Source organism: Mesoplodon mirus (genome assembly GCF_964341445.2).
Source record: "Mesoplodon mirus genome assembly, chromosome: 11".
Taxonomy (NCBI): Eukaryota; Metazoa; Chordata; class Mammalia; order Artiodactyla; family Ziphiidae; genus Mesoplodon; species Mesoplodon mirus.
The window spans coordinates 26,629,503-26,646,720 of NC_138987.1; the positions used below are offsets into that span (position 1 = coordinate 26,629,503).

The 17,218-nt window shown below is 41.3% G+C and overlaps 1 protein-coding gene and 1 long non-coding RNA gene across 4 annotated transcripts in view; one reads left to right on the forward strand and one right to left on the reverse strand.

Moving 5' to 3' along the window:
• The window catches only part of IGF1 (insulin like growth factor 1), a 74,818-nt gene extending 66,568 nt beyond the window's left edge, over nucleotides 1-8,250 (reverse strand). The window contains exons 1-3 of one of the 3 annotated variants that reach the window (XM_082634615.1): nucleotides 8,115-8,245; nucleotides 7,715-7,796; nucleotides 3,058-3,214 (exon numbers count right to left, since the gene is read on the reverse strand). In XM_082634615.1, coding sequence (XP_082490741.1) covers nucleotides 3,058-3,214; nucleotides 7,715-7,796; nucleotides 8,115-8,146 — 271 coding nt within the window. In that variant the 5' untranslated portion in view covers nucleotides 8,147-8,245. Of the gene's footprint in view, nucleotides 1-3,057; nucleotides 3,215-5,921; nucleotides 7,106-7,714; nucleotides 7,797-8,114 lie in introns of those variants that run through there. The other 2 variants (XM_082634614.1, XM_082634616.1) reach the window with 2 other exon arrangements.
• A 694-nt stretch (nucleotides 8,251-8,944) lies between these two features.
• The window catches only part of LOC309811655, a 69,163-nt gene continuing 60,889 nt past the window's right edge, over nucleotides 8,945-17,218 (forward strand). Inside the window, exon 1 of the long non-coding RNA XR_014295224.1 lies at nucleotides 8,945-9,246. This is a non-coding gene — a long non-coding RNA (uncharacterized lncRNA). The remainder of the gene's footprint in view (nucleotides 9,247-17,218) is intronic.

Sequence of the window (17,218 nt, forward strand, 5' to 3'; positions counted from 1 at the left end):
TCAAACTAAGATCAGAAACCCCCTTCCACTATGAGAAAATCCATACATTCAAAATGGATTTGAAGTGGCTTAAAATGAAACACACAGCCGCAATAAAACTTTGAAAATAAGGGTAAAAAATATAATAAGAGTCGATTGACAGAGGTTAGAGGTAGGGAAGACTGCTTTCCTCTGAAAAGTATTTCAAAGGCTGTAAATGCTTAGAGCTGACTTCTCCACACACAGTAAATCTCAGGGGACAAAAAGGAAACTCAATAAAATTTGTTGACAACAGTTAATGCCTGTAAGAATAATTGGCTCAGACACAAAACAGACCATCAGCGTAGCTTGGGGAGGACCAAAATGCCGCCTCTCAGTCATTGTTAGTATACACTGTATTCAGTTGAGAAAAGTTTTATCAAATAGGTGGGTAAATATGAGGTGAGAATTGTCCAAAGTACCTGACAAACCTAATTCTTGATGATTCTGAAGACTAAGATCCCAAACAAGTCATGCCATTCCATTCAGCTGGATTCCGTTCAATTCAGTCCTGCCAGTTCAACAATCAAATTAGAGCTGCAGCTATATCAGCCAGGCATTGAGCTAGATACTGGGATTCAGTGGTAAATAAATATGGCCTTTGGTATCAAGGAGCCCATTGAGAGGGCTGATCCGGGTTAGGTGATTTCAAAAACTGGGAAAAAGTATTCAGGAAAAGCATAAAGGACTATAATCTATTCTTCCATGATTAGTTTTCTCTGTGACACTTGATAATATTGATACTTTTTTTTTTAATCTCCCAACTAGACTGTGAGTTCCTTGAAGGCAAAGTTAATATCTCATTCATTTCTAGGTATCTCACTCATGCCTCGTACTGTGTCTTACACATAGCAGATGCTCCATCAATGTTTTGAATTAAAAAATTTAAAGGGGTTAACTTCTCTTGGGCAAAAAGGCTAGTCCAGTTGACCAGAGAGTTAATAAGAATACTTTGGTGCATGAGGGTTTATGTCAGACAAATAATTTACATTAAGTCATGGAGTTCTATAAGGCAGAACTTATGAAACCTAGACTCTCAATAATAATAAAACACAATTTATGAAACCACTTTCTATCCAAAGTCATACTCTAAACATTAAGAGTTGCCATGTAGAACCTTCCCCTTTCAAGTTACTAAAATGGAATTAAAACCCATTTGCTAAACTTTGATCCTTGGAGTAACAGAATGCCTTTCAGTGCGTTGAAATCAGTTTCCACCACAGTTGTCCAATACTCTTAACTATCTGTGTGAACATATATAAGTATCATATGGTTACTTGGGACCAAATTATTTCTTTCCATTCTCATTTTCAATCATGTAATGCAAGCATCACAGTCATAGAAAGATCCAGTTTCCATGCACTGTGCATGGAAATCCTGGAGCATGTCACACTGAACATCACAATTCAACCTGGCACATAACACAAGACACTTGGGGGCTTGGCAATCACTTAGTGAACTGGGTGAAAGGAAATGGCACAAATGGATTATCAAGACAAAAAAATCCTCTTGGGCATAATAACTGAGAAACACTTATCCATCTTTTAAAATGTGGATCAGTAGTAGCAAAGTAAAGAATAGTGACAACCCATCATTGGGTGATGTTGATGCGACACATTTGCCTTCCTCAGGATATTCTGAAGGTAAAACAAGTCTGCTATTTGAAAAGCACTCACCCAATGAAGGCTTTCATCTGCATAGCAACAGAGAATGGGATAGAATCGCTTTATTGCCAGAAAAATAAATGAATTCACTCAAAGCATTGGCTGGAAACAGAAAGTGCGAATTTGCCCATTCAAAGAGTAGAAAGCACTTCTCACTTTCTGTCACTAGTTGTTGAAAAGCTATTTGTCACCAGATCTACAATGAGTACAGACCATCAACACGCCTATCAGCCTCTTCCTTCCCATGCTCCGTACTCATCCCGGACTGCTACACACAGACCCCTCCTTCCAGTCTCACACACACACACACACACGCACACACCCCTTCCTGGGAAAGAGATGAGAGAGACTTGAAGTTTGTGAGTCATCACAGGAGCTATTCAAAGCCTAGTGGGTAACTGAGGTAAGCTGTCTACACTTAAGCGATATGAACCTCTAAGAATGATTCATGGTCCTGAGGACCTGAGAGTCAGTTTCCTGAAACTCTCTAAACTTCCAAAGAATTATACAGAATGAGCATCTGGCTTTCCATCAGTGTCCTGTAGTATACAATGAGACAGATGCCTCTGAGGTAGGTTCTTTAAATGATCTGTTCCCTCAGGTAGCATGGACTCTTGTTTGTGTTTATTATTTATTTGCAAGTGTGGACTTGGCTGTCTACTTTTTATTGACTGTTGACTTTTTAATCACCTGAGACCTACTTATGGGGTAAGTGACCTTGCACTTGTCAGAAACCCTTTTCCAGATGGAGACATCACTGGAGAGCCCCAGAGAAGAGCGATGTCAAAGGAAGGCAATAACAAAGACTCAAGGTCAGTTTGAATGGAGGGCAAATTAATTCAGCATTTCAGTTTGCACTGAGTGAGAGCCTGTGTATTTGCAAACGTGCCTTTCAGCAAGGTTCACCTTCTGTGTGTTCCTGGTGATTTCATATCGCATGGAGACGTCTGGGAAGGGCCCCTCCATTCTTTGCCCAAGTCCAACTTCCCAGTTTCCTCCAAATAACCTAGCACTTAAAACAGCCCTACGTGTTCACGTCTGTTGCCACGTGCACTCACAGATCTCAAAAACTGAAACCTTAATCCTCCAGGGCCATTTTGTCACACCTTTTCACTGGAAGGAATGGAAGAGTGAGGGTAGAGCAGCATAGTTGCAGGAAAGCTCAGTGGGAAGTCGTTAAAAGACAAACTGCTAAGGAGGAAAATTCCATCTGAAATCTGCAAAACGTGCCACAGCCCCACTGAAACACTAGGCTCGCTTTAAGGTGAGGAATCTCGGAGGCTGAGGACGGCTGCCAGCCGTGGGCAGTCATTCAGTTCTTCACACACTCCCTGCGGTTGTAAATCCACAGAGCAGTGAGAAGGAGGCTACTTACTGAAATAAAAGCCCCTGTCTCCGCACACGAACTGAAGGGCGTCCACCAACTCAGCCCCACAGAGGGTCTCGGGTCCAGCCGTGGCAGAGCTGGTGAAGGTGAGCAAGAACAGGGCCAAGTAGAAGAGATGCGAGGAGGACGTGATGTGCATCTTTACCTGCCGAAGAAGCAGAAGGAGGGTCATGCTTCCTCCTGGGTCCTTGCCAGGAGATGGGGGTGAGGCAGGGGTGCCTTTACCCTCAGCTCTCCATTCCTGTCATTAATCAAAACTACCCGCTCCGAAGTGCGACAAGGTGTGTGCGTGACCGCAGGGCAGCGAGGACTGAGCAGGTCTTGGCATCAAGCAACCTGAGTTTAATCCTCTTGCTACTGTGGAACCTTGGGGAAGTCCTTCCTGAACCCCTTCTTTATGGGTTCCTGTTACAATTCAGTGAGATAAAATACCTAGAAACATTTACTATGTGAACATGAAAGATGCTATTATTTCAGTGGGATCCCACACCGCTCAGAGATCCTGGTAAACCTTTGGAATCATCAAAGGTTAAATTGTGCTCAGTCCAGATTTGGAGCCAAATATGCTTTATTAATTTAAGTTCTCTCAAGATTGGCCATCCACAGATAGCATGTGCATTCATTATCGACCAGAATATTAAATTAACCAGACCATCATTCCCCAGCTACTGATTAAAGAGAATTTACTGCAGCTGAAAAAGAACTTGTGAAAATACTATATATCATTACAGTTTTTTTTTTTTTCACTTGAGAGAAAGACAGAGACACAGAGAAACACAGGCAGAGAAAGAGAGACTGAGATTTCTTACCTGGGGAAGATCAGCAGTTAATAACTACAAGTAGAAGTTAAAAATCAGGAATGGGAAAAATGTGAGGATTTAGGAAGGAAATTGGCTTATGCTAAGTAGACCCCACGCCTTCTTCACTCTAAAGCCCCTCGTGTAAGCTCAGTATCAGATCAACACACACGTGGACTGTGCCTTCCATGAACAGGGCACTGGGCTCAAAATCTGCAAAAGCCTTTTTTTTTTTTTTTTTTTTTTAAGTCACAGGAATTCTGACTTCATCTCTTGGAGGGACTTATGTGTCACTGTAACCATTTTATAGCAGGAACCCCTGGTTGGCTTGACTTAGCAAATGATAGACGTCCAAATGGCAGCCCTGCGAGAAGCAGGATTCCTGTGGCTCAAGTCTCCATCCTCACTCTCAGCAGTAGAAACAATGCAAAGGTGATCATTAAGTTTTTCCATATTGCTACTTGTGGCACCAAGATGTGGTTTCTTCTAGGAAGCCTCCCAAGGTGAGTAGCTTCACCCCCCTCAGATGCATTCGCTCTCAGCAGCATCAGCAGAGTCAGTGACAGAATGATAAGCGAGGAACCCTATCAAAAGGTCATGTAGCTAAGCTGGAAGCTATCATTATGAAAAGAGGCTTTTCTGAACCTCCCAGTGGTGGCAGGTCCATTTAACCCCATCACTTTTGGAGAAACAGACTCAGTCATTTATTTTCCAACCACCTTCCTTGCCCTCCATGGACTCTTAACTTAATGGCTCTCTACATCAGTGGCAAAGTTTGCCCCATCATTGTAATTAAGATTTCCATTTTTGTGGCCAGACTTTCAGCTCAGCAACTGAGAAAAAAACCCCTAAACCCCTGACTCTTGTTAACACAATGTAAATATTTAGTTAATGCTTGTAAAACTGTGGAAGATGAAAAGCCTCCTCTATTTGCAAATCCTCATAAATAATGGACATAAAATAGAAGAGGAGGTGAAAGCTTGATGGAACATTTCTTCCATTTTCTCCATAGGACCTGTTCATAGAAACCCTCCACCCCCATGTAGCCAAAGCCACGGAGACTGCTAGAAACAAGTCATCCAATCCTCATCTTCCTTAGTTATAAAATAATAATTGGTGGGAGTTTTCCCTTTCAATATTTCCAGTGGAAATCTCAGCCAGTCCAAACCAACTGGACTTCCTTGTCCTTTTCAAAAGAGAAAACTCAACTGATCTTACTGAACATACCCCACACTCTGGCAATGGGCCAGTTCTAGAATGTATGTGATTTTGCCAATCCTATTTCTCCATCCCTCCTTCTCTGTTGATTTAATAGTGATGCTTAAGGCCAAGCACCTGCAACTGTAGATGCCTTCAAGTTCTTCAGTTCTCGTGAAATCCAGAGGAAAAGGTACTCAGCTTAGAGCCTTAGTGAATTGAGAACTTCATTAGAGGTCAAAATTATATTTTAGTAGTTATTTATTTTATATGACACATTTAAACCCAGCAATACATATAAATCTCTAGCATTTAAGAATTTAAGATTTATTTTTTTACAGATTTTTCCTTTCTTTTTCTTTCTTTCTTTTTTTTTTTCTTTGCTGAGTTATGTTCTAAGATAAATATCAGCACATAGTTCTAGGACAAGATAGAACCTCTAGTGCATTCGCCTTTAGTTCAGAGAACAGTCCAGTCCACCCACAGAGAACCAGAGAATTTATCACATTATGTTCCCCGGAAAGAAAACAATAAGGAACTTGCTTAGGAGTTAAAAGTTTGAAACAAGTGGCCCCATATGTTCATCATTTCCTGGGCCTTTTATTTTTCCAAACACAAAAGAAATGAAGAGAGAGAAAGGAAAGATCTGAGAGAGAGAAAGGAAGGAAGAACAAGAAAGAGAAGAGAAAAAAGAAAAAAATTGCAGAGCAGTCTTTCTCAAAAATCATTCACAAATCCAAACTTTAAGACCTTTCTTTTTATCTTAAATAAATGGAATATCAATTGATTCCAGATGTTTGGGCTACGACAGAAATGCCCAGCAAAATTTGAGGGCAATAGTCATAAGAAAATACTCACTGTAGGTGTAACCATTTTTGTTTGTTCCAGATCTTTTACAGCAGGTCAGGGTGGGTATTATGAGACTGATGTGAATAAACTGAGGACTTAAAAGCATGTGCTGCTTTGTGGGTGGGGTTTGTGAAAGCATCTAGTTACATTTGGACACCCAGGCAGGTATGCTATGAGCCTGGGTAAACTGCCTTTTGTCCATTCCGACAATGAACAAATTGCACGGCTGGGATTCGAGTCAATCTTTTCCTCCAGATCAAGCCACCAATTTCCACTGTGTGTCTATAGTAGCCGCCCTGGACAGTGACCCAAGCTTCAGTCCTCTCCTGTACCCTCTTCCTTCTGATTCAAACACTTGGAAATATCTTGAGACTCAGAGTACAATCAGCTTGCTAGTTCTGCCTGGCAGACACCTTTACTCATTGAATTACGTTTGAAAGACCACGTAGCTCCCTCAAACCACTTCCTGCTCCAAGTACAGGAAAAAGCAACAACTTACGGCTAGCTCTACTTCTGAATAGTTCAGCATACACAACATGGAAAGTTCATTTGGAGTTTTCCAAACTTGTAACTAATACAGAGATAACACTCCACAGCCTCTTTTAAGATCATCTAAGCAGGGAGACAAAGCCCCCAGCTATCAGACCACATAGCATATGTGTATATTGACTTCATTTCTTTTAAAAGCAAGGTAGCCGGCATGCATCTTGGCATCTCAAGCGCAGCAGAATCAGGTGCCTGACAAGGATGTATCCTTAACTCCTAAGCCACTTACTTGACTAAGAAAAGTCCTAGTGGTGGAGTATTTGAAAGCAGCAAATGATTACCGTACTAAGTGGTAGGGACGTTTTATGAATTGAGCCCTCAGGCAATTGCATCGGGGAGCCAGTGACAGCGGCTTAAAAGCGCTTGCAAATTGGAAAAACACAAGTCTAGAGAGATATAATTTTGCTGAGAATGGAAACTTGAACTAGGGCCAGTATTGGAAACGAGAAGTCAGTGCATTGACAACGCCAGCCAAATTTACCTAAAGAGACTTTACAACACCGAGTACAAAATCAGAGTTTTACAACACAAAGCCCCTAGTCCAAACTTCGCCCCTGAGAATCCTCTTCAAAAGAAAAAACTTGGAATAGCAGTTGCTAGAAAGTTTCCGCTTTCCATATACAGTATGCATTTGTTTAAATTATACGAATGTGCAAGGTCAGCAAGAGTTCTTTTTCAGAAGAGCAAAGTAAACTTCACTCTAACTTTGACTCTCTGGGCGTAAGTGCAGAGAGTTCCGGGACCTTCGCTCCAAAGATCACATTTAAAAGCTTTAATATCATTTCAAATGTAACTCTTTATATGTGGCATGCCTGGTAATAAAAGTCCTGACAAGTTACACACACACAGATACATACACACACAGTCCTACATACACACGAACATGATCTTAAAAATAAAACATCTGCACCTGCAAAAAAAAATCCAAAAGTTCATATCCATGCTCGATAGCCCTTAACCATAGACAGGATTTAAAGGAATCTTCTATAATGACACCACTCAAGCCCTGCAGAAGTGGAGGATTTAGCATAAGTACCTTGCAATAGTTTTTACTCATACAGATATCTGTGCAAAGGCATTTATCTCCCGGAGCTATTTTTTCAGATCCGACAGAATTGCATATTCAGCAATTTATAAATAACTCCCAGTGCCGAAACAATGAAAATTCTAAAGTGAAGAACATCTCTAAGCAGAAGCAAACAGTACACAGTTTAAAGAAAATTCCCCAATGACTTCAAAGAGTAAGAAATATTTACCTTCAAGAAATCACAAAAGCAGCACTTAAATAATTGGGTTGGAAGACTGCTGATTTTTCCCATTGCTTCTGAAGTGCAAAGTCTGGAAATGAATTGGTTAGCAGGAATAAATGAGGCAAAAAGAAATCCAGGGAGATGGGAGATGTTGAGAGCAATGTCACATTTCAATTTTGAGGACTTTATTCCATTGCGCAGGCTCTATCTGCTCTGAATTTAGCAGTGACAGTGAGATTTAGCAAACAGAAGAGGGATTTAGAGAAAATCCTCACATTTATCTACAAAACACAGACACTGTAGACAGGAAACAGCTGGGGGAACGCTTGCCTTCTCTCTCTCTCCCTCTTCTGGCAAAGTTATCGAGTAAGGACTTTTTTGGGCATGGTGACAAATAACATCATACCTTTGCATTTTAAAACTAGAGCACAGAAGCATTTTTTCCCTTAAAAGAATGCGTGTTAGTGACAGGGTGAGCAGACATTAAAATACCAATGCTGTCCTCTGATTAACTTACTACTGGGCAGGAAGACACACACATCTGCTAATACACCTTACCAGTATGAAAGGAATATACTTGGAGGATGGGCAAGCAATTTTATATTCCAGAACCAACGCAAAATTAAAAAAAAAAAAGAAATGAAAAAAAGACCATCTCAAACATACCCTACAATTTTAACCCTCAAATGACTGGGGTAAACTAGATTGGAAGACAGCGCTGGGATGACCCCTCGTCCTGGTTGCCAAGTGAGGGGAATGATCTCATTTCCTAGAACCTGGAAAGGGGCGGGCAGCTTTGCAGTTGGCTCCCTTTAGGACACTGTCTAATGCTTTCTGCCCACGACAGGGCAAAGATTTTGCTGAGCTGTAAAGCCAACTGAAATAATAAAACAAAATCTTTTTCTTCCTTCCTCTACTCTGCTGCTTACCACCCCCACCCTCACCCCAGGGGAAGGGCACCTGAGGGGAAAATGATTTTCCTGTCGTTCATATTTTTCTGCATAACTTGAACCTGAGTGTGTGTGTGTGTGCGTGTGTGTGTGCGCACGCGTGCGCACGTGAGTGCATTTTATTTCTCCAGTTTTTGTGTATTCTAAATAACACCAGCTGGCTAGCAATACCCTCTCAAGGGTTATGATGTCATTCAAATCTCTCAACTGGATGAGTGGCCGGCAACATGGTCCAAGCCAGCTGTTTTGCTATTTATAATGTATACTTGCCTTTGCCATTGAGAATCAAGTTCTGATCTTTTGTCGATATAGTTTGCACCAATTTCTCTTTGGTTTTGCGAAGTAGGAGATAAGAAAGTAGATTATGAAATAAGGTTGCAAAAGCCCAGGTCGGACATCCCACTTTCCCTAGAGGTCTCTCGGGGCATGGTTTCCCAGGGATGGTGGAAATAGTCTGGACCTTGCCTTTCTCTCTCGTGATTCTCAGGAGACCCAGTGATATTGACGCATCGACTCAAAACAGAGGTCTGCTGGAAACCCTTGTCTGGGTCCTTATGTTGTCCTGTGGCCAGGAAGTTGTGTGCAGAGGTGAGTGCCCTCAAAGGAAAAGCCGATTGGTTTTGAAAGGGGGTTGAGTTTGCTCAAGGCTTCTCTGTGATTCATAACTTGTGGCAGTGTTTACCTTAGAGAAAGACAAGTTAGACGTTTGGAGTGATGCCATTTTAATGGTGCAGTATATTCAGCATCAGTTAGTGAGTGCCTACTATGTGCCCAATCACATGCATCACAGTCAAGGCCCCACAGGGGCTTTCAGCTAAGTGGCAGAGACAGAGAGGAAAACTGCTGTCATGTGGAGGGTATGTGCTCTTTTAAAAATACGAAAAGCGCACACTTTCTCTGGAAAGACAGGGAAGTGAAACCCTGTTGAGAATCCAGGATGGGGGAGGAGGGGTGTGTCATGAAAGGCTTTGGGGTGCAAAGTTGGGAAGTTTCAGGGGATGCGATTTGACCTAAAGAGTCTACAAATATGCATCATCAAGAGGTGGCCGGGGAGGCATCTGTAGGTGTGTGGGTAATTCCTATACTTCGAGAATAATCCAAGACTTCCTTTAATTATCTCCCCTTCACACATTTAACTTAGGACCTGATTTACAAAAGATCTGTTTTTTTTCCCCCGCAGCTTTGGCAGATCACATCCTTCGTGGAAAAAAAAAAAAAAAAAGTCCAACTTCCTCTCATGGACTTTGATAATGTAGATTGTCTCACACGTAGAAAGATCTGCCATTTCCACATGTGCACAGTCAGGTACCCGCTGAGTCTCGGCGCTGGGTGCCTGGGTCCACTGCTGGGCACCTTCACAGGTAAAGGCCGTGACTTTTCCATTGCAGTTTTCCTTTGTTTTAATCGTTCCAAGATGTCCTAGGAGCTCACTGCCCTCTCCAAGGCTGTACCCCAGTTTGATGGGCTCTTTTGGCATGCCGTGTGAACGGATCACCTTCTCCCCAACCATTTCATGTAAAAGGCTGCTTCGGGAGACAGAATGCATACCGTTCCATCCGATAGTGGGCTCCTGCACTATCGACACACTGATTCACAGTCTCTTGGTTTTATAACCCCAATTACCCTTAAAGGATAATTGGGTTTTAATTTATGTCCCGGTTTTTATGTCACAATCAAAGAAAACTGAAATTTCAGTGAGTCGTAATTATCATCAGCTGTGCTGTGGAAACATTCCGATGTGAGCTCTCAGTTTCCAACAGGGAAAGCAATTTCCTGAAGTGATTATTGTATACTTCAATGTGGAGAATGGTCTAGATTTCTGGGTAGGGTGAGCCAGCAACAGAGCAATAATTCCTAGGGAAATGGCCATTTTCTTGGCTAATTCCAGGAGTCAACATGAAAGCCAAAGGGCAATAAATGTGCCACATGATGACTTTTTAATGACTGAATCCTGCACCTGTTTAGGAGGAAAAGAGATGGATGCACCTATTACTAGAGGGTCCAAGGTGGTAGTAAATCTAATCCCTAGGAAAAGTTCAGATCAAGAAGCCCCATTTGAGAGAAACATACAGGGTCATTCTAAAATTACTGAATGATTATGTAGTCTCCTGCCTGGAACAACCTGACAGTTAGATATGGGAATTGTGTGCCACCAAAATAGCAAGGATGTGCTCATCATGAGAACATCCACTCCTGGAAATGCAGAGATTCACAGTTTCACCTTTTGCATGTGTAATGCCTGAGGGATATAAATAACTCTCCCCTAAAGCCTTCTTCTTGAGTAGCGTATTTGCATAAAGCTGCAGTCACAGAAGACTTCTGACACCTTTCTTAAAAAAAAAAAAAGTCGTTCATCTCCTTAAAGAGCAGGCTGATTGAGATTCACAGAAAGGGGTGGGCAAGACCCTGCCCCCCACTCTTTTTTGCTCGAGCCACGTTCCCAATCCTCCCCATGTCAACGGCAGAGTTGCTCATTCAAAAGGTCATCTCATATCCATGTGCAGTGGGACAGACTTACAATTTATTTCATTAATGTCAGTGCTGACTCCTACGAAAAGCTTAGGATGGATATCTGGGGGTAAGAGGACTTTGGAACCAAATAACGGGTGAGGTTTAAGGCTTTGGGGCCACCCACGAGGCAAAGAACTTGGGGTAAAGTACTGGGCCTGTCTCTTGGCTCGCAGTCTGTGAGGAGGGTTGGTCTGGGAGAGTATTCTCCAATGTCTGAGATCAAGATCTGGTCAATTCAGAATGTAAAACTCAGAGGAAAAGGCTGGGCCTCAAAAATACAACAGGCTGCTTAACAAGGGGACCAATGTCAGTTCCAAAAGATCTGCTCAGAAGCAGCTCTGTTAGCCCTCAGAAAGATCTTTAGCTCAAAGGAACTGCTTTAAATCCTTAGAGGCGCTTTTTCCCCACAGCTAGGGAAAACAGTAATAGGGAGAAGAAATCCTCCCACTAAAGAAATCAATGCTTTCTTTTCAACATCAAACTCGGATCTTATTTCTTCTAAAATGTCAAAAGGGCAAATGCTGAGAACAGTCAGAAGCAAAACTTTTGTGGTTTGGGTAGCAAAAGAATTCTTCGTAATGGCAGATGAGGAGTCACTGCATGGGGCGAGGATGGCTTGGTGGAGTGAGAGAGCCTAAGGGCTCACCACAATTGCCCCAACTTGAAAAGAAAGTGAGGAAAGGAGACACCAATTCCAAATTTCAGGGGCAAGTACCCAAAGAACGCTTTCTTTCGGAATCGAAAAATGTGCGCGCCCTCTAGTGGGCTTCGGGGAAACTGCCACCGCAATCTTCACCGTTGATGTGCGGAATTTGGGAGGCGTGGGGAGTTTTGCAAAGCTCGGGATTCAAATATACTTTAAATTGCACTTATCTTTTGAAACAAATAAGCTAGGTATTTAATTCACTCTAGTTTTAAAAAAAGGAAGAGTACTAAGGGGAGAAAGGAAGATGATAAACTTTACGAGAGCAGGGATGGCGTCTCCACGGCTCTACCCCCAGGGCTTACCTTGGTATGGGCTCCAAACATTTTGTTGGTTGAATCAAAGTCTGGAAAATAAATGATGATAAAGGTAAACTATTTCACATAAAAAAGATAATAAACTCTCTGAGAGTGAGATGACCAACTTCTTCATTTTATAAATAAGAAAAGTGAGGGGTGGGGGAGTGGTGGATAGAAAAGTGACTTGTTTTAATGTAACAAATTGAGGTGCTTGCAAACCAAGCTCAAATTCAGTCCCCCTGTCCGTTCTACACTCTTTCTTCCACATCAGTGTTCAAAATGTGGGCTTTAACACTGATGGTCAAAGACATGGCATTAAAGAATCATGTAAGAGTGGAAGGGGTTCCATTTTTAATTCTATTTAAAGCCAGTAAAGGCTATTCCAGGCAGAGGGAGCAGCATGGACAAAATTATATGGAAATGAAGAGGTTCCCAGTGTTGTGGTGTGGGAGATAATGCTGCAGCCATGCTTTCAGACTCCTGCACTGTGGAGGACCTTTAGTCTCTCCTTTCCCCATCAGTAGCCTTCACAGAGCTGTAAGACTGGAGAACAGTCTAATTCCCTCACGATTCTCTTGTAAACAAAGATTTGTATGTAACTGAATCTGTGATTAATTCTGGGAATGGCATAGTGCCTCAAGGTAAATATGCAGCAGCAGACCTGGGTTACATTATAACCTAGGCCAATCTGAGTAGTGCTGGGTAAGAACGAAGGTGGAGATTGATCACACAATGATCTTGCCAGAGATTCCATTTTGAAAGATTTAATTGTAGTGTTTATACTTCGTTAAGTAAATTTTAATGGAAAAACGAAATGATTACACTTGATAAAGATTTTCACAATAAGGGTTGAAGCAAAAAGGTCTTATTTCTGGTGAGCCCTGAACTTTCTGGAAAAACTGGTTCATCAGAACGTCCCATGCTTCCTGTGGGTCAACTGAGGCAGTTTTATTGTGCTCTTTGAGAGCAGGGCACATAGCCTCCAGCCTCGATTCTTTACTTGAAGGTGGCTGCTAAGAAACATTTCAGACTGCTTCCTGTGAGGGTTCCCTGCATAAACAGAAGTTTGAGTAATCAACTGAGGAGGAGAAACAGAATCTAGGGGAACCCTTGGGAATGATCCATTTGGGAAGCATATATCCTTGGAGACTGTACCTCATCCTATGCCCAGCATAGTCCCTTGAGGGTGGAATGAAGGTGTGCCATGGAAACACACACTCTGCTCCTTTGTACAACACCTTGGTAAAGGCCTCAGCTTTTTTCAGAGCTCAGAATAAATATTTAAACTCAGTTGTATTAGTCAGAGTTCTCCAGAGCAATGGAACAAACAGGATCTATTGCCTATCTGTCTCCTCTCTATCTTTTTTTAAAATTTGATTTTTATTTAAAAATTAAATAAATTTTTAAAATTTATATTGGAGCATAGTTGATTTACAATGTTGTGTTAGTTTCAGGTGTACAGCAAAGTGATTCAGTTATACATATACATATATCCATTCTTTTTCAGATTCTTTTCCCATATAGGTTACTGCAGAATACTGAGTAGAGTTCCCTGTGCTATGCAGTAGGTCCTTGTTGATTATCTGTTTTATATATAGTAGTGGGTATATGTTAATCCCTCTCTTGATCAATATACTTTAAGGAGTTGGCTCATGTACTTGTGGAGGTTTAGCAAGTCCAAAATCTGCGGAGTAGGCCAGTAGGCTGGAGACTCAGGAAAGAACTGCAATTTGAGTCCAAAGATGCTATGTTGGCAGAATTCCCTCTTCTTCCAGGGAGACCAGTCTTTTCCTATTAAGTGACTCGACTGACTGGATGAGGCCCGCCTTCTTTATGGAGAGAGATCTACTTTACTCAAAGTCTACTGATTTAAATGTTAATCTCATCTAAAAAATACCTTCTCAGAAACATCTGGAAAGTTTGACCACATATCTGGGTACTGTGACGTAGCCAAGTTGACACATATAACCACATTAGTGGTTCTCAAAAGGTGCACTCACTGGTCCTCCCTCCCGAAAAGAAACTCAAGTTAATGGATTACGTTTCCCAATTCTAAGTTTTCCTCTCATACATTAAACTTTGGCTCCTGAACTTACTGTTCCTTGGTCGTTGCCAAAAGGAAGACACAGCACTTGCCTTGACAATATCATTAATATTTTATGAAAATTCTGTTCATTGGTGACAAGCAGGTAAACAGTGCTTCATTTTTTTCCCTTCCACTAAGGAGAACAAGTGCGCATATGACACACACACACACAGCCACACTCATACCACTCAAATGCATGCACACAATCACACATGTAAACATCTGTGCTTAATTTCTCCAGATAATAAGTGTGTTCATTCCCTTATTTTAAAAATTGCAGTTTTGATCAATGGGAAGAAGTTTCAGGCATAAGGTAGTGTTTGGGGTAGGGTGATGTCCTGCCCTTTGGCAATATAGAGAGAGATTTCCCATATGCTTCTGTCCCCAGAGACTGACTCTATGCCTGGATTAATGGGGGTCCTATGACCCTTTGGGCAGCAGGATGACAAGTGATTTTAACTTACTTCTCAATACTGTTCTGCATTTTCTAGATATTATTATTTACTTTTAGCAGGTATTACTTTTATAGTTAACAGTTGTTAAAAACATCATTGAGGGCTTCCCTGGTGGCGCAGTGGTTGAGAGTCCGCCTGCTGATGCAGGGGACACGGGTTCATGCCCCGGTCTGGGAAGACCCCACGTGCCGCGGAGCGGCTGGGCCCGTGAGCCATGGCCGCTGAGCCTGCGCGTCCGGAGCCTGTGCTCTGCAACGGGAGAGGCCACAACAGTGAGAGGCCGGCGTACCACAAAACAACAACAACAACAACAACAAAAAACATCATTGAATAGTGTTATCTGTACTCAGTATTGACTGAAAATGTAGCTTATACATATATGTATTTTTATTCTTCAAAGCTTGAGCCTGTATGCTTCCTGTCTCCGTCTTGGCTTGTTTATGTGACATTTATATGCACTCACTCATCAAACCTCACCCTCATTATCACCTCCTTCCTTTATCAGGTCTTTGAAGTTCAGTCTCTTCCTCTCAATTTGCTCAGTGTTGTTCTAGATTGGATTGATGAATTCCTGGATTATTGGATGGGCTTCTAACCAGTTTTCCCTCATGGCAAGCTAGCCAACTCTGGTAGCTGGAATCATCTTCTTCAAACGCCATGTTCATGTTACACCTCCTGAGAGTTCCTTGGTCAAATCTAAGTCCTCTCCTGTCATTCAAAACACTCCCTTCTTCAGCAGTCTTCTCTCTTGCTAATGTCCATCATGGCTTCTTCATAGCCTGTTACTGTTCACCTGTCCATCCCTGGCCCCAGCCTAGTGCTTGGTTTTTAATAGGTTCTCAATAAATATTTGTTAATTAATAATGATAATAACCACTAACATTATTGAGTATATATTATATTCAATTCTTTATTTCATATTATTTTAATTATCTCACTTAATTCTCACATACCTTAATGAAATAGATACTTTACTTCCACTTTTGTTTCAGAGTGCCTGGTGCTGTTTTGGGAACATACCAGATTCTCAAAAATATTTTTTAGATGAATGAAGAGAAAATCGAGCTAGGAAAAGTTAAATGATGTCCGATGGCTAGTAACTTACAGAGCCAGGATTCAAATTCAGGTTGGTCTAATACACACCACTACATGGTTTACGCATCTTTGGTAGATGGATGATCTCTTGTAATATTTTGTTGTACTACCCCTGCATTCCCCACAGTACAATGTTGGACTTTTACTGGTACTCAGTAAAGGGATAATTAGTTCTAAACATGAGTTTAGAATAATTGTTAATAGCCATTTCCAAAATAGCCAGGCTGAAAAGTTCAGAGATGAACACTTAGGATGGAGTCTGGTTACAGACATGTTTGCAGCATTTTAGGGGAAACTAACAATGAGAGATTATGTTTACTGGTCCTCATTCCCACCACTTCTAGCCTTAGCTACTGCCTCAGAATACACAGAGAGGAAATCAAGTCCCTGCAGATTTTTCTCTATATCATGTTGCTTCTAATAAAACAAAACAAGCAACCTAAGCGGCAGAGACAATTACTCTCCAGAAACAAGATGTACAAGCCAGAAGCTCAGGCAAAGCCTGCTTCATACTGAAAGCCACTTATACTCTTCTAATTACAGTAAGAACAGAGGATAGATTTTCTGGGGTGTAGTCCTCCTGGAGCTTTCCATGTGGGCAACTGCAGTAAAGCAACTCACACTGGCAAACATTTGTCAACTGAATCCATTATGGAGAACAGTATGGAGGTTCCTTAAAAAACTAAAAATAGCACTACCATATGATCCTGCAGTTCCACTCCTGGGCATGTATCCAGAGGAAACCATAATTCAAAAAGATACATGCACCCCAATGTTCATTGAAGCACTATTTACAATAGCCAAGACATGGAAGCAACCTAAGTGTCCATTGACAGATGAATGGGTAAAGAAGATGTGGCACATATATACAATGGAATATTACTCAGCCATAAAAAAGAATGAAATAATGTCATTTGCAGTAAAATGGATGGACGTAGAGATTATCATACTGAGTGAAGCAAGTCAGACAGAGAAAGACCAATATCATATGATATCGCTTATATGTGGAATCAAAAAAAATGGTACAAATTAACTTATTTACAAAACAGAAATAGAATCATAGGTGTAGAAAACAAACTTATGGTTACCAGGGGGGAAGGGAAGGATAAATTGGGAGATTGGGATTGACATATACACACTACTATATATAAAATAGATAACTAATAAGGACCTACTATATAGCACAGGGAACTCTTCTCAGTACTCTGTAATGACCTATATGGGAAAAGGATTTTAAAAAGAGTGGATATATGTATATGTATAGCTCATTCACTTTGCTGTACAGCAGAAATTAACACAACATCTTAAGTCAACTATATTCCAATAAAAATTTTTAAAAATAAATAAATAAACTTTGTTCTGTTGAGACATAAAGGCCTTAACATTTCCCACTCAATGACAATTTATGCTG